The sequence below is a fragment of the Loxodonta africana genome, chromosome X, assembly GCF_030014295.1.
Source record: "Loxodonta africana isolate mLoxAfr1 chromosome X, mLoxAfr1.hap2, whole genome shotgun sequence".
Lineage (NCBI taxonomy): Eukaryota > Metazoa > Chordata > Mammalia > Proboscidea > Elephantidae > Loxodonta > Loxodonta africana.
The window spans coordinates 40,668,067-40,690,080 of record NC_087369.1 but is presented as its reverse complement, the minus strand read 5'-3'; the positions used below and the strand labels follow the sequence as shown (position 1 = coordinate 40,690,080).

Below are 22,014 nucleotides of genomic sequence, written 5' to 3'. Positions count from 1 at the left end.
TAAAACCTCCTAACCACCAGTAAATGTGTGGCCAATGCCATTCATAAACTTAGATTCTGAAATGAATTAAATGTTATATTGAAAGGAACAACATCTGAATAATACTGCCCTTGAAAGGGTAAACCTCCAAGTTACCTATAAAGACCCAGAAAACAAAAATCTTATACATTATGATCCCTCCAGCACCACCCTGGGCCTCCACTACTTAACACTGTCTGCTTCACTAATGGTGGGAGGATCTTTTGGATCTTGTGGCCTTGGAACGTACTCTGGCCCTAACAGTAGTGTCAGCCTTAACAGTAGTGCTAGCCCTAACAGTAGTGCTAGCCCGAACAGTAGTGCCAGCCCGAACAGTAGTGCCAGCCCTAAAAGTAGTGCCACCCCTAAAAGTAGTGCCAGCCCTGGATGGATTTCTGGCTCTCTTTTCCTCATCTCTCAAAGCCTCCTCATAGCGAGATGAGAAAATAGGAGAGTCGGAATCGTTGATCTTGGCCAAAAACTCCAGGAGCGTTACTTTGCTGATTTCAGCATGGGCTCTTGGACCCCAACGGAATTCATAACGTGCAGGATCACTGTTGAAAACTTTTCGGTACTCCAGATACTTTTCCCGCACTAAATCTTCGGTGATGAACTTCCTGGGCTCCCCATAGAGAAAGTGATTCTGCCCAGAATGTATATCCAGCCTATTCAGCACTTCCCAGATCTCTTCCTCAGTGGCACGGCTGCCCTTCATGAAGATCACACCCAAGACAAAAATCATGAGGCCGGTCTTGGGTATACCCCCATCGCCACTCACCATCCCATCATAGGTGAGGCCCAGCTTATTGAGGAGGGCATAGCAGTGGCTGTTATGATCCACTTCCATCACATCAATGCCAAAGACCAGCTCCATGCGCTCAGAAGCCATACTGAGGATCTCAGGAAAGTGGTCTTTGTGCTCTTTAATGACCATCTTCAGCATATCTTCCTTTGTGATCATCTCTTTCATTTTATACTTGAGCAGCAGGAATTGCACCAACAAAGCCACCTTCTCGCCTAGAATATCTGTGGGCAAGTTGTCAGTGCCTGGCACGAACTCTAAGGTGCTTGAACTTTCTTGCTCTTCTTGGCTGCTGAAGACTTCATCTGATTTGCTCGCTGTGATGGCAGTGGAAGAGAAGTAAGCACTCTGAAGACCCTGGGGAGTACTGGGTGCCTCAGCAGCAGAAGCCTCTTCCAGTGTACCACAGATGAATGAGGAAGAGGAGAGGGAGGCCTCTTCTGAAGCCTCAGAAAACTGTGCTTCCTCCAGCGCCTTGCAGGCTTGAAAGCTTTCATCATATATGTCCTGTGGACTTTCTTGACCCTGAGACATTATTACTCTTGTTGTTGACAGAGATAAGAATGTTTTCAGGAGGGCAAGCAATGGGGTTTCACACCTAAGGGAGAAAGAGAGGATGTGAGCAGCCTCAGCTGGCAAAATCTACTGTGGGAGCGCTGACAATGGCTGCCTCCCCCTGTCTTTTCCTCAAGAAAATGTTCTAAGGCCTCACAGGTATCTAGTCCTTTTGGTCTGCCTGTAGCATAAGAACGTAAAGGAGGAAGTAAGAAGGCTCTTCAGAGTATAGCTGCCAGCCCAGCCCAAAGCTTCCCAGGACTGATAGTAGGCAGATGAGGTTAGGATCTGTGGGATCCCCTCTGGGAATGGGTGGTCCCCTCAGTCCTCACTGAGGGCCCTCACCTTGACTCATGGCAGGGCTTGGGCCTCCTCCCTCTGCTTATCTATGGCTGCCTCAGTAAGACAAAGGCCTTACCTTCCTGAGACCCCCAAGGAGGGAGTTCAGGCTAACAGCTTAGGCAGGGACCTCATAGTGCTGACACCAGGGGTTGGGTAAGACTATGTGGAGCCCCCTCTGTTCTGAGGCTCATGTTCTCTTGGCAGGGCCAAGAGTCCTCATGCTGCTAACCTGATGTTATTTAGGACTCAGAGAGCACTGAAATAAAACCCCCAAGGAAAGAAGAAGCACATCATCAAGTGATCCCTGCCAACATCTCTTAGGGTGACTGCAGGGGCAGGGCAGGTCACTCTGGCACCCACACTGTTCTTTTTTTTTTTTTCCAGAACTATATTTTCTTTTAATGTGCCTTAAAACTAATAATAATAATAATATTTCATAATATAATTTAACAAAACTGTATGTTTACAAAAGAGACATGGATAACTATAAAATGTTTACCAATAATGTGAAAAAAATTTTTAAATTTTAGGACATAAGGGAAAATCAATAAATTCATATTTTTAAATCGTACAAACAGAAATTACAAACAAATGCTGAATTTCAGTTAGTTGGTATCTGACATTATCAGAGCAAGGTAATTAATACCATTTTACTACTGTTTTCTGAGCCTCTAATTTTTCTGTGAATTTCCACTTTTATTCTCAAATATTACTTGTTTTTTAAATGTAGTTCTACTTTGACCTATTCTTTATTCAACCAATTACGTGCACTTTTTGAAATATGGTTAACTGAGCATTAATTGTATACAAGCCAAATCTCATTATAATAAAGTCGATTCTAACAAAAATCTTAATACTTGTTAACAATGTTTTCCCAGACAGTGGCCTACCTTAAGGTTTAAGAAGTATTTTGACTATAAAAAAAATCCTCATACTCAGTGACAGAAACTTATGAATGGATCCTTGGAGTTTGTCATAACCAGCTTTTACGCATTCACTCAAAAGTATTTGAGTTCTGTGAGTAACCAGAGAACTGGACAAATGCTGGCCACACTTTGGAGAATGGCTGCCCCAGAAATACCTCCCCCCCCCCTCGAATGCAATTTTATTGATGTTCTATACTGCTAGATCCAGACAGGTTGACTAAAAAAAAAAACTAAGTACATGATTTTTTTTATTCTTTTAAGCACCCCATCTCTCCTTTCCTCCCTGTCTCATTCATCCATCCAATTATTGATCTTCTCTGTGCCAGGCAATGTGCTAAGCTCCAGGGAGGCAGTGATGAACAAGACAGAGATATTTTTCTCATAGACCTTGTTGTACAATTCTTTTTGAACATACAAGAAAATTTCGGAAATGTGATTCTTTCAATTCTAATTTACAGGTTTCCTTTGTTGCTATGAACTATTTCAAACACCCAGAAATATAACAAAAATTACAACAGCAAAGACTCATGTACCTACCACCTAGGTTTAACAGACCGTAGCATTTTGCCATGTTTGCTTCAAATCTCTCCAGTGGTAGTTTAACTTGAAGTTGGTATATAAGTTGTGTGTTGCTATGCATGTTTTGTATTTTTATTACATGTGTACAGATTCATAAAGAATACAAAAACATATAAAACAATACCCCTTAGACCTCACTCAGGGAGTGGGACTCCTTCCCCTGTGTCCTGACATTATGCAAGGCCAACAGACTAAGGGCTTCACCCACTGAAACCCCAGATAAGCAAGACAGAGGATACCTCATGAGACTAAACCTGCCTGGACCCTCTGACTCCTCCCTCTGTTGACCTGATGTCATCTCCCTAAGACGAAGGCCCGCATCTTCCTCAGACTTTAGAAGCGGAAATCAGGGGTACGTTGAGTCTGACATACATCCTGGGGCCTCCCAGGCCTGAGAGCAGGGGCAGGGCTCTGTGAGGTCCTCTGTATTCTGAGATGAGGTGTGCAGCCACTTCTCACTCAGGATCCTCACCTGGTCTCATGTAGTCCCTGGGACCTCCCTCTGAGACCTGAGGCCACATCTCTCAGAATAAGGTTTTACCTCAGGAACTCCCGAGAGGGGACGGAAGTCCCCTGTTGCTGTGGAGTCAATTCTGACTCGTAGCAACCCTACAGGACAGAATAGAACTGCCCCATAGGGTTTCCAAGGAACCGCTAGTGGATTCTGAACTGCCAACCACTTTGGTTAGCAGCCGTAGCTCTTAACCACTGTGCCGCCAAACCAAACTAAACCAAACCCAGCACGGCCGTTGAGTCGATTCCGATTCCGATTCCGACTCATAGCGCCGCCAGTTATTCTGGGGCCTCCCGGGGCTGACAGAAGAGGCAGGGCTCTATCGCGACCGTTTACTTTTGGATTGGGTGGTCCCCTCAGTCCTCAGCATCTTACCTTGACACCTAGGTAAATTTGGGACTCTGTCTGTCGACCTGAGGCCTCAACCCTCAGACCAACTTTTCACTTCCTTGAGACCCTCAAAGCGGAAATCAGGGAACACTACTTCCGGCCACGCCCACAGATGGCTTCCCTGGCAGGTGGGGGCGGGGGCTCCTCCGTTCTGAGATGAGAAGTCATCCTTAGGGACTTAACTTGGACTCTTTACAGAGCCTGGGATTGCAACCTCTGCTGACCTGAGGGATATCTTCTCAGATCAAGGCTGGTACCTCCCAGGGACCTCCCAGGGTGGAAGCGATGCGGACCTCAGCCCGACAACTGTGCTTAGGACCGACCTCTCAGCACCGACAGCAAAGGTGGGACCCTAATGCGTGAGGCGTCTTGGTTTGGGTTGGGTAGTCCTGTGACCACTTTATGAGCGACCTCATCTTAGATACTGGTTTCTTTATTGAAAGTTCCCTGAGAAATGCCACCTCCCTGAAAATTTATGTGCCTTTGTCCAACTGCAAACCTTGTAGAGATTGGGCTTGACCCCTGTGAAGATGCTAGATGGGAAGTCTGCAGCACAAGGTACTGTTTCAAGACAGGTGATGGGCTGTCAGAGTAAAAAACATTGTCCCATAGGTTCCCTTTACCAGCAAAACTTAAACTCTTAGGTACTTTATCTTTTGAAAGATTTACTTTCTAAATGGAAGAGGCTATGCAATTTTGTGAAGTTCTGCTCTTTTGAGGCTAACATCGCATAATCCGGTGCAGTGGCTTTTTTTTTTTTTAACCTGATTGGTAGAAACAAATATATTTTACATCTCTACCAAGTATTTTTTTTTTTTACCAAGTATGCACCAAGTATGCATGTTTGTATATGTGTGTATAGGCCAACTTTTTGGTTAGCAGCTGAGTTCTTAACCAGTAGGCCACCAGGGCTCCAAGATTAATAGCTGTAGGTATATATCTCATGAAGGAATACCCTTACTGTGTGATTCACTCTGATACCCGTTGAATGTCTTCTATTCCGTATTGTCATATTTAATAATAATAGGCATAGCAAAGCATCTGGAGTCATACTGCCTTAACCAACCCAAACTTTTCTTATGGCCTATTCTTACCCCATGAATGCTGAAACCTGTGTTCTTAGCAGCTTCCTCTGATTTCTCTACTGAAGCAGAGAAATTTTATTGTTTCAGAAAACACTGAGAAGAAGCAAGGACAGAGCTACAAAAACTACTCCAACCTATTGGGTCATCTGGTGTCTATTGTAGGCTACAAACCTACAGAAATTCTGTGTACCCACCCCTGTACCTCACCTACACCCAAGTAAGTATCAGTTCAATACAGTTTTCAGTCTTTTCAGGGACTTCTCATGTTTTGTTGTTTAGATGTTGTTGATATGGTTCTTTCCTTTTCCCTTCTATATTTCTTCGTGGTTGATTTTAGGAGCAGGAGACAGCAGCCTGAGCTTTGTTACCATACCATATTTGCAGCTACTGGTAGGCATTAAATTTGTAAATAAAGAGAATTGACTTTTAAATGTCCCCTTCCCAATCAATAAATATGGTATACTGCTCTGTATGAGTTTTCTTTTACCTAAATCTGTCAATAAATTTTTATAGTGGCCTCCATAAACATTTTGTACAGTTTTGTTAGGTTTCTTCCTAGGTAATTTTTGGATTATGTTGTTGTTGTGAATAGGATATTTTGTTATTACAAGATCTAATTGCTTTGTGTGGCAAGCCTCTTAATTTTGCTCTAGTGATTTTATGTACATCAGCTTCCAGGAGTCTCTTACTCATGAATATTTTGTGTACCTTTTTCTTTGGATTTTCTACTTAGATGACCATATTGTTACAAAACATTATCCCTTTCTTTTCAGTATTCAAACTTCTTATTTATTTTGGGTTTCTTATGGCTCTCCCTGTGTATTGCAGTCAAATTTTGAATAGTAGAATGATAGCAAACATCTGTATCTTAAAAAAACATCTGTATCTTATTCCTCATTTAATGGGAATGCTGCTAACATTTCCCTTTTAAGTATGTTTACTATAGATTCGAGGAAAGGAAAGTTCACTCCTAATCTTAGTTTGCTAAAATTTTTTTTTTTTCGTGAATTGGTTTTGCACTTTTTCAAAGAGTTCTTCTATACCCCTGGATATGATCACCCATTTTTCCTTCTTTTAACCTCTTTTTTTTTTAATCTGTTTTTAATGTAGTAAATTGTAATTGATTTTTTTTTCCTAATGTTAGGTCATCTTTATTCCTTGGACATGGACTGCTTCTTCATTTAATTCACTGCTACGTTGGATATGCTATTAATTTATTTACAGTCTTTTTCTCTATGTATAAAGTGAGCTTGGCTCAGGTCTTCTTGGAGTAGCCTCTTCTGGTTTTTATATCCTGAACAGGTACTCAATCTGGAAAAATAAATTGAATAATCTCCCATTTTTGTATGCTTTGAAAGATGGTGATTAGTATTTTTCCCTGACCGTTTGGTAGAACTGGCCCCCAACTGCCTGGTCCTGGAATATTTTGAAGATGTCTTCAACTTTGACTAGAGTTTAGGTTGTATTGTTTGGTTAAAATTTTCCATTTATTTTTGGACTAATTGGGTCATTTATATTGTTCTAAAAAGTGGTTCACTTCACTTGGGATTCAAATTTAGATGTTTATAATGAAAAATTTCATTATAGGAATTCTTAATCATATAAAACGAAGTAGAAAATAGTATAATGAATGCAATATACCTGATAATCAGCATCAAAAATCATCAAAAGTTAGAGATGGAAGTTGAACAAATTAAGATTTGTTTGTTCATTAGCAAGACCATTCTAGAGGTGTTCCTGTGTACTTGTATTATGAGAAACATAATGACTCCTTTGTCACGCTGTTGGCAGTTGTTGAAAATCATCATCATTATCCATTAATGTATTGGGAGCTGTAGAATGGCAATTCTCTATCATACCTCCCTAGTTTATTAATTCAAATGCTTCTATAGGTAGAAACCTTTAGCCTTTTGGTTACCCAGGTGATGGTAAAACATATTTATAGTGCTCTCTTATAAATATTTGAATCTATTCTGTACCTATAATTGTACACTTTTATGCAACTTGTATTTCTTTTTAATTTTGGAATTGATAATCCTTGAAATTAATTTTCTATTTTATTTTAGCGGGACTGGCTTTTTTCAGCTGGACTTACAGTTTTCTTTTAAATTCTTTCTTTGCTACTTTCCCCCTTGGTTCCTTTTTGGATATTGAGCCTTTTTATTTGATCAATTTTGGTCTCTTTCTACTATTAGCATTTTTTATCTCATACTTTTCCTTCCATCTTCAGCCTATTCATTCTGTTTACTTTGGGAAAAAAGAATTAGAGGTAGATAGACAGATACAAATATAGATATATAAGAGCTAGCTCTTGTTCTCTGTTCCTGTTTTGTAGCATCATGTTCTTAATTTGGGGTTACAATATTTTCATAAATGTCTTTGATGCTATTAATCATAGCCAACTTTTAAGTTCTTATCTCTGACCTGAATTATCTCTGTTCTCTCTGACGTCAGTTGTTGTGTTTGTATATCTTGGTCTTGGTGTTTCATTTGGAAGGATTTACTCTAATGGCTTGTGATTCTTGGTTATCCATTCCATGTTTAATAATGAGACAATAGAAATGTACGTTATGATCTCTCAATGTACACAGGTTTGTCAATTGACAGGCCTCACTTTAGAGTGAAACACATTCTGTTGTTTAAGCCCAGTTGCCTGTCATTCTACACTGGCCTTGGGGGGAAGCGTGGTTGTCAGAGCCCCAACCTTCCCCTCATACGAGTGAACATTTCTGGACACTGATGGCCTCTCCAAGAGTCTACAGTGTAGCTTTGTCTCATTTCTTGGCCTCTCGTGCAGTTGATACTTGGTGGCCTCTAACTAGCTGCCTTAAGAAAAAAAAATCCCTTTATAATAATTTTAATGAGATTGTTCTTTGGAAGAGAGGAGATGAATCTGGGTTTCAGATGTTATTGTAATACAGAAGCCTTCTCTCATGTCACTTAATAATTAAATGCAGGGCTTCAATCCTGCTATGTACAGGCTCGCTCTATGACCCTGGGGACTTTAATCTCTCTTAGCCTCGTTTTCCTTATTTGTAAAATGAAAATAAGGATGCACACAATGTTGTCAGTAATAAATGTGGTTTTATAAGTAAAACACCTAATACTATAGCTGGAACATCTGAAGCAGTAAATCAGTATTTGTTTCTTCCTACCCTCCAATTTTGAATTGCCGGTGATTCAAATATGAAAATATTTTAACCCTTCTCACAAATGTTTACAGCCTAGCAGACTGCCTGACAAGCAAATACACAGGATATATTTTGATAATCGTTTGCTTGTGATGTTATATAACCAGAGGATCATGGAAAAAAAGAAGCACTTGGGTATTTGGGGGAAACCAAGGAAGGGCTCACAGAAGAGGTAATGCTTAACAACATACGTGTAGAAAGCAATGATTCTCACCTTGGGGTAGATTAATTACTTTTGTGTGTGGCCTTTCTAGCCATGGTCTTGTAACTCCCACCCAGGTGATTGTGTGTTAGGGTAATTGTGGCCTACCAAGGGGATTGGTGAGTTTTGCCTTAAAAGAGAGGAGGATCCTACCACCACCGTTGGAAGAACAGCCAGTGGTGGAGAGCGTGTCTTTTGGACCTAGAACCCCTGTGCTGATGAAAGAACTGTACCTTGAATGTAACTATTACTTCCCTTATAATAAACCCCATAATCATGAGTATGATCTCTGAGTTCTGTGTGGTCATTGCAATGAATTATCGAACACAGATGAGAAATAGTGCTGTAAGAGGGGCAGTTGGTGTCAGAATTAGTAAAGATGGTGGAGAGATGTTTGTCTGGCCTCTGCTTCATGGTAGTCAGCCTTGCACTGTTGATCTTGGTTCTCCGTCCCCTTTTGGGGTTGGAGGAGGTCAGACACTGTCCCCACACTGTTTTTCCACACCTTCTAGTTGAATTCTATTTTGTAGGCTTGCATAGTATTGTTATTTAAGGAGAAAAAAAGCAATTTGAGCTTTACCATTATCATAAAGTATGTAATTTATCAATTTGTACCACACCCTGCCCTATATTCTGCCCCAACTAATAGTAAGTAGCTCTTTCTGCCAGCTGTGAATTTACATCCTAAGAGATTAAATTTATATAAGAAAGATTAAACAGCTATATGTGCATATATACAAACATATTTGTCTCTTTAGGTTTAATTTCTAAATTTAGCTACAACCATGTAGTGACTTTCATAAAAACGAAAAGTAGTTTTAGCAAACCATTCTCTTTTTCTGTCATTATTCACATTGAGCTATATATGCACTCATGTTAAAAAAATATATATATTTTTTAACTCATGTTAGTACTTGTATATTAAGTTTATATATTTTTATATAAATTATATATTATGTATTTAGTCTCCATCTTTTCTAAAAGCCACCTTGAAGTAGATTACAAAGCCCATGTAATATCAAGGCGATTTCTTTTTAAATGAGGGAGAGACAATTGGAGTGAAAAGAAAATGTAAGAATATCAGGATGAAAGTATGATACACATTCCTGTAGATCTAGGACACTTACCTGAAGTGGATAAAACATTTGATTCTGAACTTTCTGACACCATCAGTAAGGAAACCAGGTCATTTACATGATTCAATGTGACTAAAAATTAAGGAAGAAAAAAAAAAACTCTATACTCAAACTAAGCCAAAGTCTTCCTAGTGTTAAAACTCCATGCAGCACTTTTTTCTATGACCCTAGCCACCCAGAAATAGGTCAGATCTCACACATTAAAAGGACAACATCCTTAAGACTGCCAAATAAGCAGACACAAGCTGCAAGTTTGGGAGTCCACGATACACCCTCGCTTCTGACCTAGCTATTAATTCTGGGTTTCTCTCTACCCTTCAGTATGCCATCTACAAGCTCGGGAGTCCTCCTGGGCTCCCGCTACTCCCTCAGCTTCAATAATTTACTGGAACGACTCACAGACCTCATGGGAAGCACTATATGTACGATTACAGATTTAATATAGCAAAGGATACAAATAAGGAACAATATAAGGAAGAGATGCATGGGGCAAGGTCCGAGAGAGTTCCCAGTGTGGAGCTTCCGTGTCCCAAAGAACGCGTTACTCACCCATGTGCCTCAGTGCCTTTCACTGACCAGGAAGCCCATGGGAGCTTCCACATCCAGAGCCTTTACTGGGGCCTCATTGCATAGGCAAGATTGGTTAAATCGTGCGTATTCCCTGTTCCACCAGGTCAGGCTACATGGTGGTCTTTCTGGTTTGGGCCCCTTCACTCCTTAGCACAAACTCTCAGGTGTGGTTTAGATAACAAACCAACCGAAACCAAACCTGTTGCCATCAAGTCAGTTGCGACTCATCGAGACCCTATAGGACAGAGTACACCTGCCTCACAGGGTTTCCAAGGAGCGGCTGATGGATTCAAACTGCCAATCTTTTTATTTGCAGCTGAGCTCTTAACCATTGTACCACCAGGGCTCCTTAGATAACAGAGTAACCTTAATTTCTCAGCAAATTCCAAAGGTTTAGAGTTATTTCTCAGGAACCAAAGACAAAGGTCTTATTACTTGGGGTAAAGTAATTCAATACCCTACCCCACATATGTTTCACAAGACTTACGTATAGGTCCTTCAAAGAAACTTTTTGTTACCTCACATGAAGATTCAATCCATTACTAGGTCCATTTTACTACATTATATCTCAAATTTGGCATCTTTTCCCCTTCTCCTTCTCTCCCATCATAATTTAATGTACCATCATCTTTAAATGGAACTGCTACAAGATACTCCTAAAAGGCTTCTCTGCAATCCATCCTCTGTATTAGAACCATGCTCATTTTTTTTAAATGCAAATGTACATGCTCTCTCTTCTTCTTAAAATCTTCACATAGCTTCCTGTCACCATTAGAATGTAGACTGAAATCCTCAACACAATTCCCATGGTCCTTCATGGCTTGCTTCTGGCTATTTCTTGCATCGCTAACCCCTTTGCTCTCTAAGCTTCAGCACCACTGTCCTTTGACCAGTTCTTCAGACACACCATACTTATTCATACAAAAAAAAAAAAACCCATTATTGTGGAGTCTATTCTGACTCATAGGGATCCTATAGAACAGGGTAGAACTGCCCCATAGGGTTTCCAAGGAGCAGCTGGTGGATTTGAACTGTGACCTTTTGGTTAGCAGCCATAGTTCTTTAAAGTGGCATAACCAGGGCCCCTTACTCATACCAGAGTCTTTAAACGTCCTTCTTTCCTCTTCTGCTCAATCTGGCTAACTCATTCTCTTCCTTTATATCCACCTAACATCACTTCCTCTGGCCCCCTCAGACTATGTCACATATGCCATTGTATCTTTTCATGCCACATAATAGCATTTCTATAATTTGTAATTTTCACGTTTATTTTGTGATGCCTTAATGTCTGCCATGTATTATAGAATATAAGATTCAGGAGATCAGGAATAGTATGTATGTTCTATTTGTTGTATCCCAGAAACCTTCAACAAGGGTCTAGAACATTAAAATTTTTCCATGAATAACAATTGAATGAAGGAATGGTTTCATTTAATAATGTATTTTAGAATATTTGGTGAAATCCTGAACTGTTCAAAGTATATTAGTACATAGTTTGAGCCTATACACCTAAAAGAAGACCTCAAGGTCAAGTGTTCTTTGTTTGCAGTTAAATTCAAGTTCATGTGTTAGTCACAATGACCAAGATAATGTTTTGTGCATGTTGAGGAGACTGATAAGGACACACATCCTAACTAACGATCACCTCCACTCCTCCTAATTGTGAGCTGACATTTTTCCTACAAAACCGTTTTGAGAACATTTCTATTGATTTTGAAGTCCTTACTTCACATTACTCTTTACTCTCCCTAGAAAAAAAATTTTTTTTTTTTTTTAGTATTACCCATTGAACAGCAATTGTACACAGGTTCTAGGGAAGTTCAGCCGAGGACTGGCATCAAGAGACTGTTCCCATCTCCACTGCTAAATGTATGTGTCCTAAGAGATGACAATGGAGTCTCTGGGTGGTGCAAATGATTAACGCACTCAGCTACTAACCAAAAGTTTGGAGGTTTGAGTCCATCTAGCAGTGCCTTGGAAGAAAGGCCTGGCAATCTACTTCTGAAAAATCAACCATTTACAACCCTATAGAGTACAGTTTACTCTGACACACATGGGTCACCATAAGTCTGAATCAACTTGACGGCAACTGTTTTTTTCTTTTTTTAAAAGATGATAATAGTTGGTAGCTATACAAGAGAATAACTATGATATGATACCTATGCTAACTGCCAGAGCAGAAATAAAGGTAAAACATCCTCCAAGATTTAGCACTCAAAGCTGTTAAGTGAAATCTCCAAATTCAATGCATTCTTTTTTTTTAAATTGTGTCGTAAGTGAAAGTTGACATCTCAAAGTTTTTCATACAAAAATTTATACACACATTGTTATGTGACCCTAGTTGCTCTCCCTATAATGTGACAGACAGTACGCTCCTCCTTTCCACCTGGGATTTCCCATGTCCATTCAACCAGCTCCTGTCCCCCTCTGCCTTCTCATCTCGCCTCTAGATAGGAGCTGCCTACGTAGTCTCGTGTGTCTAATTGAGCTAAAAAGCATACTCCTCACCAGTATCGTTTTATGTCTTATAGTCCAGTCTAATCTTTGTCTGAAGAGTTGACTTCAGGAAAAAATTATATTGCAATTTGAAAGTGAAATATAGATTTTATAAGGACTGGATCAAGGTGTCTTATCTGATGATGGTAACTAGATTGTGTAGCGACCCTATAGGACAGAGTAAAACTGCCCCATTGGGTTTCCAAGGAGTGGCTGGTAGATTCAAACTATTGACCTTTTGGTTAACAGCCATAGCACTTAACCATTGTGCCACCAGGGCTTCAACTAGATTGTAGGCTTCCTAAAATCAGCAATCATCTTCAATTTTATTGCAGAAGTGAGTACCTTGCAGGGTACAGGTATTAGGCACATATATGGTACATACTGAATAGATGTTTAATTATCCTTTTTAAATGAAATATTTCATTTTTTATTAATAGAAACCAAATTAATATCACTCCAAAAATTACCAGGCACTTCCTCCATCTTGCTAAAGCTTCATTGCTCTTAATTTCAAAAGTTAAAAGTGCAATAGGAGGCACTATGATGACTTCTGCACTGAAGGCAAATGTCCTCAAATTTAAAGATATTCAAATAAACTTTACCTATTTGTATGGATTTACTGCTTTTCTGAAGCTATGGATTATTGTGAGCATTGTTGCTTTTCTGAGTTCTATCTCTAGGCAGCTCTAGTTCCTTGAGATCACGTGTGTATACAGACACACAAATGTTCACATATTTACATGCATACAGTTCTCACCTTCTATTTCTCTGACATTGTTACTCTGATACTCTTTCTGTGGAAATATGTCCCTAATTTTATAATAGAATTGGAAAGAATGTGAATGGAGTGTTACTTGATGGTCAACTTATTTGAATTAAAACCAAAAAACCAAACCCGTTGCTGTCAAGTTGATTCAAATTGAGTAGAACTGCGCCATAGGGTTTCCAAGAAGTAGCTGGTGGATTTGAACTGTTGACCTTTTGGTTAGCAACCACGCTCTTAACCACTGTATCAACAGGGCTCCTTTCTGGATTATATTTATTCATGAAGGAGTTATTCACTATACACATAGCAACTTAACACGCCCTTCTGCCATGGGGAGTTGCGACTTAAGTTAAAGGGGTCCTTGGGCCTGTGTCTGTGTTCTTTATTTGAATTAAGCGTTGGTAGTTTATGCGGCAAAGAAGACTTTTCTCTTTTTGACAGGAACATTTCTCAATTTGTCTTGAATGTCCTGTGGAACAAATAGATTATAAAGATGATGCCAAGCTTGGCATTTATCGAGAGGTGATGATGTTCCAGACAGAGTTCTAAGTGTTTTTTCCTCAAAGGGTGGCAAGAAGAGTGTAGAAATCTGTGTCAAATGATTGTGGTGTTATTATGATTGACTTCTTCTAGCCATTATCTTGTCTAAATATTTTTTCTACCATGAATGTATGATAAAGAAGTAAATCTGTTACATTGCCAGATTCCCCAGTGGATTATAAAGAATTTTAGTTGGGCAGGGACAAGAGAGGGAAATAGATGCTGGGAGGGTTGCATGGTGGCCAGATGAGTGAGAAGGAGTATCATGATGCTCACGAGGGGCTTATTACATAATGACACCTAGAACAGGAAGTCTTTTTTGTTTATTTTTTTTAACGTAACTAAACTTAATATGGAAACCCTGGTAGTGTAGTGGCAAGGTGCTACAGCTGCTATCCAAAAGGTTGGCAGTTTGAATCCACGAGGCGTTCCTTGGAAACTCTGTGGGGCAGTTCTGCTCTGTCCTGTAGGGTCGCTATGAGTCGGAATCGACTTGATGGCAACGGGTTTAAACTTAATATCCATAGTTTGTGGATTTCCTAGGGAAATCATGGCCCAACCAACTGAACACATTTGAGAGGAGCCTTCAGCTGGCTTGCTGAAACACAAAGAAATAGACAGGTTAGAGTTCCTTTCCTAATTAATAGTTTCCTGAATGAATAATTTATTTTATTTTATTTTTTAATTGTGCCTTAAGTGAAAGTTTACAATTCAAGTCAGTTTCTCATACAAAAACTTAGACATACATTGTTTGTGACCGTAGTTGCTGTCCCCACAACATGACAGCCCACTCCCTCTTCTCTACCCTGTATTTCCCATGTCCCTTCAACCAGCCCCTGTCCCCCTCTGCTCTCTCATCTCGCCTCTAGAGAGGAGCTGCCCACATAGTCTCAGGTGTCTACTTGAGCTAAGAATTACACTCCTCACCAGTATTATTTTATGTCTTATATTCCAGTCTAATCTTTGTCTGAAGAGTTGGCTTCGGGAATGGTTTTAGTTTTGGGCTAATGAGTCTCTCCACAACCTCTCCAACATTTATTGTTTTGTGTTTTTTGGGTTAATGCTACCCTTGTTGGGGTGAGATGGTATCTCATCATAGTTTTGATTTGCATTTCTCTAATGGTTAATGATCGTGAGCATTTCCCCATGTATCTGTTAGCCGCCTGAATGTCTTCTTTGACGAAGTGCCTGTTTATATCCTTTGCCCATTTTTTTAATTGGGTTATTTGTCTTTTTGTTGTTGAGATTTTGCAGTATCTTGTAGATTTAGACAGTAGGTGCTGATTGGATTTGTCATAGCTAAAAAGAATTTTTTTCCCAGTCTGTAGGTTGTCTTTTTACTCTTTTGGTAAAGTCTTTAGATAAGCGTAAGAGTTTGATTTTTAGGAGCTCCCAGTTATCTAGTTTTACTTCCGGTGCTTGTGCATTGTTAGCATCGTTATGCCATGTATTAGGGCTCCTGGCATTGTCTCTGTTTTTGAATAATTCCTTTTAGAAGGATCAGCACAAAGCTGGTTCCTGTGTGGTAGAGATTAAAGATATCCCAGATGTTCAACTTTTCTACCCCATCATCTCTAACATCACCTACTCCTCCTCCCCTCAGTTTTCTGCCTCCCGTCTTTGGGTTCTGTAATTTGCTGCAGCGTCTCACAGAACTCATGAACCATCAGGAAAATGGCTCATGCAGTTGTGAAGGCTGGCAAGTCGCAAATCCTTGGGCTAGGCATCAGGTTGGAGGCTTCTCCTGACTTACGTGGTTGCAGGGGCTGACAACTCAAATTGGCAGGTCACATGACAGGCTGCTGGCTCACAAACCTGCAGAAGCTGGTGAGTCAGGTTAGACAATAGGGTGGAGGTCAGATGAAGAACCGGAGGCAGGATCCAGAGCAAAAAGAGAGAACATTGCCAGAGCATTCATATGTATTGGATGCAGACCATACCCTTAAGGAAATGCCCCACGCTTGAGGAAGACAGTGCAAAAGTGTGACTTTAATAAAGGTGGTAAGGGTGGTGATTGGGGTAAGGATTTTGACTTGAGCCACACTTTCAGTAAGGCAGTGACTCAAGATAACATCCCACCCTAATCTTGCCTCATTAACATAATGGACAACTCACTCCCAAATGGGACCATAACCACAGGCATAGAGGCTAGGATTTACAACCCATCACAAAATATAGGATAATTAGATCACAAAATTGAAGGCAATTATATCAGACCACAAAATGGAGGCCAACCACATCATTATATAACTGCCAAATTACATCATTACGTAACTGCCAAACTACTGAAAGTCATGACCCAGCCAAGTTGACACATAACTTTAACCATCACAGGTTCCATACACCGTATCTGTATTAGCAGCAAGCTGTCCAGTTCCCTTGGTGGGCCACAAGCACCTTTTTTGCATAGTCCCACCAAACCATTGTGTGGTCATTACAAAGACTATGGCTAGAAGGACCATATTAAGTAATTCACTGCACGGCAGGCCACCCCCTAGCTCTTCTAGCCGTTGGCCCCTTCATACTTGAAGGATTAACTCCCCCCTCCCAATCGTTTTACCAGTCCCAAACAGCTGGGGGAAAGCAAACTTCTCAACTTAAGATCTTCACAGCCACAGCAGTGTGAAGAGTGATTGTCAGAGGCACAGAAGTGGTCTTTGGCATCCTATGCATAATGGATGCTTGTCTTTAGGGACTCTTTGCCGGGAAGATTGTGGAGTATTTCAAAACGTCCTCCTTAGGCTAGCTCATTTTTCCTCAGCTTTTCTGTTAAGACTATTTTGAAATATTTATGTAAAAAATATATTTCTTGCCCTAATTCCGCATCAGTTCAATCAGACTGTCTGAGGAAGGGCCTGGGAATCTGTGCTTTTAAAAGCTTTAGATATCATTTTGATCAAGAAAGTTAGAGACACAACTGATGGTCTGGTTTTCTATTATTGTGGTTTTCAAAATTGTGAAATATTGAACTGATTATCTAATTAAAATTATTTTCAATAGCTTCATTGAAGTATAACTTACATAGCAAATTATTTAACCATTGTAAGTATATACCCAGCCAGTTGCCATTGAGTCGATTTCAACTCATGGCAACCCCATGTGTGTCAGAGTAGAACTGTGCTCCATAGAATTTTCAAAGGTTGATTTTTTGCAAGTAGATCACCAGACCTTTCTTCCAAGGTACCTCTGGATTGAATCACCAACCTTTTGGTTAGCAGCTGAGCATGTTAACCATTTGCACCATCCAGGGACTCCTATAAATATATAGTTTGATGACTTTTACTTAAGTTATAGAGTTGTGCAGTCATCACCAAAATCTAGTTTTAGAAAATTTCCATCACCGTAAAAGCTTCCTTTTGCCTATTTGCAGTTAACCTCTACTTCCGTTGCTAGCTCCATGCAAACGCTCATCAGGTTTGTGTCTACAGATTTGCTTTTTCTAGAAATTTAACTTAAATGAAATCATACCAAAAAAAAAAATGTCGTCTTTTGTGTCTGAGTCCTTTCATTTAGCATAATGGTTTTGTGGTTAATTCATTCTGTTGCATGTATCAGTAATTGATTCATTTTTATTGCTGAATAGTGTTCTATTGCCTGGATACTAACATTTTGTGTATGAACTCATCAGTTAATGAACATTTAGATTGTTTCCATTTTGGGGCTATTATGCATAAAGCCTCATATGCATGTGAAAACTGGACAATGAATAAGGAAGACCGAAGAAGAATTGATGCCTTTGAATTATGGTGTTGGTGAAGAATATTGAATATACCATGGACTGCCAGAGAACAAACAAATCTGTCTCGGAAGAAGTATAGCCAAAATGCTTCTTAGAAGCAAGGATGGCAAGACATACTTTGAACATGTTGTCAGGAGGGTAACATTGATAATTTCCAAGGAGTCAGACATCAACATTGGGGGATCATTATTCAGCCTACCACATATAGATACCTATACATGGAATTGTTGGGTGATAGGTGATTTTTTAATTAAGAAACTGTCAGACTGTTTTCCAATCCAGAAATGATACAGATGATAGAATTATTAGACAAGTTGCAATTATATTCCATATGTTCAAGTAGTGAGAGAAAAGATTGAATGTATTAAGTAGAGACATAAGAAATGCTAAAAATAAACAAATCAAACTTCCAGAGATGAAAATTAGAATATCTAAGATGAAAATTGCACTGATGGGATTAACAGCATATTAGATACTGCAAAAGTAAAACTTAATGAACTTGAAGACATAACAAGAGAAACTTTCCAAAATCAAACACAGTGAACAGAGAAGACAAAGCAAACAAAGACATTAGTAAGTAGCAGGGCAACCTCAAGTGTTTTTGGAATCTCTGGAGGGGAAGAGATAGAGAGGGGGAATCAGAAAAATGATTTGAAACAATGCAAGGCAGTAGACAGTGGGGTAACATCTGTAAAGTATTGAAAGGGTTCCTTATTTTACTCCCTTGCATTGTTTCAAATGACACTCTGCTGCCATACTTATCTTTGCTCCTCTGTATGGCTGCTTTTCTCTGTGGGGCTGCTGTTAAGATTTTCTTTTTATTACATGTTTTAAGCAATGTGACTATGATGTGCTTTGGGGTTTTCTTCATTTTTCTATGCTGGAGGTTCACTGAGCTTATTAGATATGTATGTAGTTTTCATCGAATTTGGAAACATTTTTAGCCATTTTTTTCTTCAAAAATAAAACAACTCAGCAAATAGGAATAAAAGGTAACTTCCTCGACCGAATAAAGCACATCTGTAAAAAACTTCCAACTAACATCATACTTACCAGTGAAAGACTGAATGTTTTTCTCATAAATTAGGAAGAAGGCAAGGATGTCAGTTCTTAACAATTCTATTTACTTTGTACTGTAGATTCTAGCCATTGTAATAAGCCTAGAAAAAGAAATAAAAAGCATCGACATTAAAAGGAATGAAGTAAAAGTGTCTTTATACATGGATCAATCATCTATGTAGAAAATCCTTTGGAGTCCATGAAAAAGCTACTAGAACTAAAAAAGAGTTTATTAAGGTGGCAGGATATGAGATCAATATACAGAATCATTTTTATTCCTTTATAGTAGTGACAATCAGAAAATGAAATTAAAAATACCATTTACAATAATATGAAATTGCTTAGGGGGAAATAATGACAAAATATGGGCAAGACCTGTACACTGAAAATTATAAAACATTGTTGAGAGAAGTTGAAAAAGGCTTAAATGGGTTGGAATACTATCATTAAAACACCAGTTCTCACCAAATTGATCTGTTTATTCAACATAATCCCAGTGAAAATCCCAGGAGCTTTTTTGGTAGAAATAAACAAGCTGATTTTAAAATTCGTATGGACATGCAAAGAACCTAGAAAAGCTAAAACAATTTTGAAAAAGAACAAAGTTGGAGGACTTATACTGCCTGGCTTCAAGGCTCATTAAGTTACAAGAAGCAAGTCAGTGTGCTATTAGCTTCATGATAGATAAATTAATCAGTAGAACAAAACAGAGAATTCAGCAAATAACCCATACATATATGCCCAGTTGATTTTTCACAAAGGTGCAAAGGCCAAAAATTTAGCCAACAAAGGGCATTATTTTCAACACATGATACTAGAATAATTAGATAAATAAAAAAAATTAGCCACATGCAAACAAATGAACTTTTTTTTTTTATTATATTATACTCAAAACTAACACAAACTAAACCATGGGCCCAAATGTGAAAAATAAAACGAAAAAATGCCCTATGGATTTTTTTGAAGTTTTATAATTTTATGTTCCTTCTCAACAATTTCTCTGAGTGAATTTGCAGTCATAATAAACAGCTTGAAGGTCCCTGAATATACCATGCTGTGCCTCTGCACACAGTTTGCTGTTTGTCAAGTCTTATCTTTTTTTTTTTTTTCCAGCTAAAGTATTGTTCACACTATTAAACTCAACTCAGTACCACTTCCTGCAAAGCTTCCATTCACAACTGCACGTAGAGTTAGACATGCTTGCTGTGACTTTTCGTGATATCCTGCACCTACTGCTAGCATGTCACTTCTACGCTAGCCTCCCACTGCAACGTGGGCAACCTAAGGAAGGGATGATGGTACATTCCTGTTGGTATTTTAGAGCACCTACCAGTGATTGAATGAACGAGCATTTTTATAGAGGAGGGACTGCAGAGCTGTGTGATTCTGGAAGATGGCATAATTATTAGTGTATTGCTTAACACACTACCCGAACTCCATGCCCACTCATGAAACAGTTCTCTTTTTTGCAAGTAGGATTAGAAATTATGAAACGTCTTGAGCTCTGACAATACATTAAGGCCAGTGCATGATTTTCTCTTTGTCTCTAGCATGCAATTTGAGTAGTCATTTCTGCTTTAATGCCCTTGCTATGGGGAATCAATGTTGCTTTTTCCATGTAAAAGGATTTTATATTCCACATATCCTTACTCCAGTTCTTTTCCCCTCTCCTAGCATATATGTTTGGAGTTGCAGAATGAGAAGACTTCGACTCATTAAACTGTAATTTATTCTGATTGTAATTATTTTTCATGAATGATAAAAAAATTAAGGAATAACTTTTGTGGTTATCTAGATTTTGGTGCAATAGAATTCTACACAATTTGCTTCATCTACTTCAGTGTCATTTTTGGTGGCGCCCTGGTGGCACCAGTAGTTAACCACTCAACTGCTAACTGAAAGGCCTGCGGTTTGAACTCACCAGCCACTCCAGGGAAGAAAGATGTGGCAGTCTGCTTCTGTAAAGATTACAGCCTTGGAAACCCTGTGGGGCAGTTCTACTCTGTCCTATAGGGTCGCTATGAGTAGGAATGGACTCGACGGCAATGGGTTTGATTTGGGTTTTTTTGGTGGACTTCTCAAAATTTGTATCTTTCTCCTCACAATTAATTGAACCTGGCTAATTATTTAACCACATGAGCTGCTAGTAAATGTTTATATTTTATAAACTTTTAATTATCAAAGGGAATTCAGTATAATTTGCACTTGAGTAAATTTACATAATGATTTTAATTTATTCAAGATGATTAATTTATATTATTCATACTTCTATTCAAACATATCTGTACGTATTACTAGGTTTGTATGCATGGAAATTGAATACATATGCACCTGACTGCATTAATATGTAAATTTCTTCCATCTAATTTGTGAATTCAGTGTTTATAGTTTAGATAAAAAAAAATTATAGCATCTTGGAATTCTGAATACAGAGGCAGAATTTTTAAAACTTACATCACTTTATAATTCTGATCTCTTTAAAACTATAGTAAACTATCGAAGGTGAAATAGAATAAAAAGTAATAATATGACAGTTAAGGAAGGTCAAGGGAAAATAAAATAATGCAGGTTTCTATTAATAAGGAAACCCTGGTGGTGTAGTGTTGGTTAAGAGCTACAGCTGCTAACAAAAGGTCAGTAGTTTGAATCCACCAGCCACTCCTTGGAAATTCTATGGGATAGTTCTACTGTGTCCTGTAGGGTTGCTATGGGTCAGAACCGACTCGAAGGCAGTGGGTTTGATTATTTTTGGTCTATTAATAAAATATATTTATATATTGACCTTTATTGCTATGTTGTTAGCTGATTTTATATCTGTCTGTAGAATCCTTTTAGATATTAAAAAGTCTCAGCAAGTAAAAATTAGGACAATTTTGACAACATAGGAATTTGCTATGTTACAGTTGTCAAAAACCATTATAATGCTTGTGCCAATCTTGCTAAGATTGAAATAAGTGTATTTTAATTTCCAAAAGTATTCATGACAATATTTTTGGAGATTGATTTCATTTCACTATTGGTGGTTCTGTGAGAAAAGTTGTTAAAGAACATACCATTTTGTCTCACTGCATTTGTTTTATTGAATGCTCATTTCGTGCTTA

At 38.8% G+C, this 22,014-nt stretch overlaps 1 protein-coding gene across 1 annotated transcript; it reads right to left on the bottom strand.

Annotated features, from left to right (window-relative positions):
* Positions 1 to 223: 223 nt before the first annotated feature.
* Positions 224 to 1,354, bottom strand: LOC100676834 (melanoma-associated antigen B16-like). Its single transcript, XM_010599743.1, has one exon. The coding sequence runs from the start codon at positions 1,352 to 1,354 to the stop codon at positions 224 to 226; it is 1,131 nt and encodes a 376-aa protein (XP_010598045.1).
* Between the last annotated feature and the right edge of the window lie 20,660 nt (positions 1,355 to 22,014).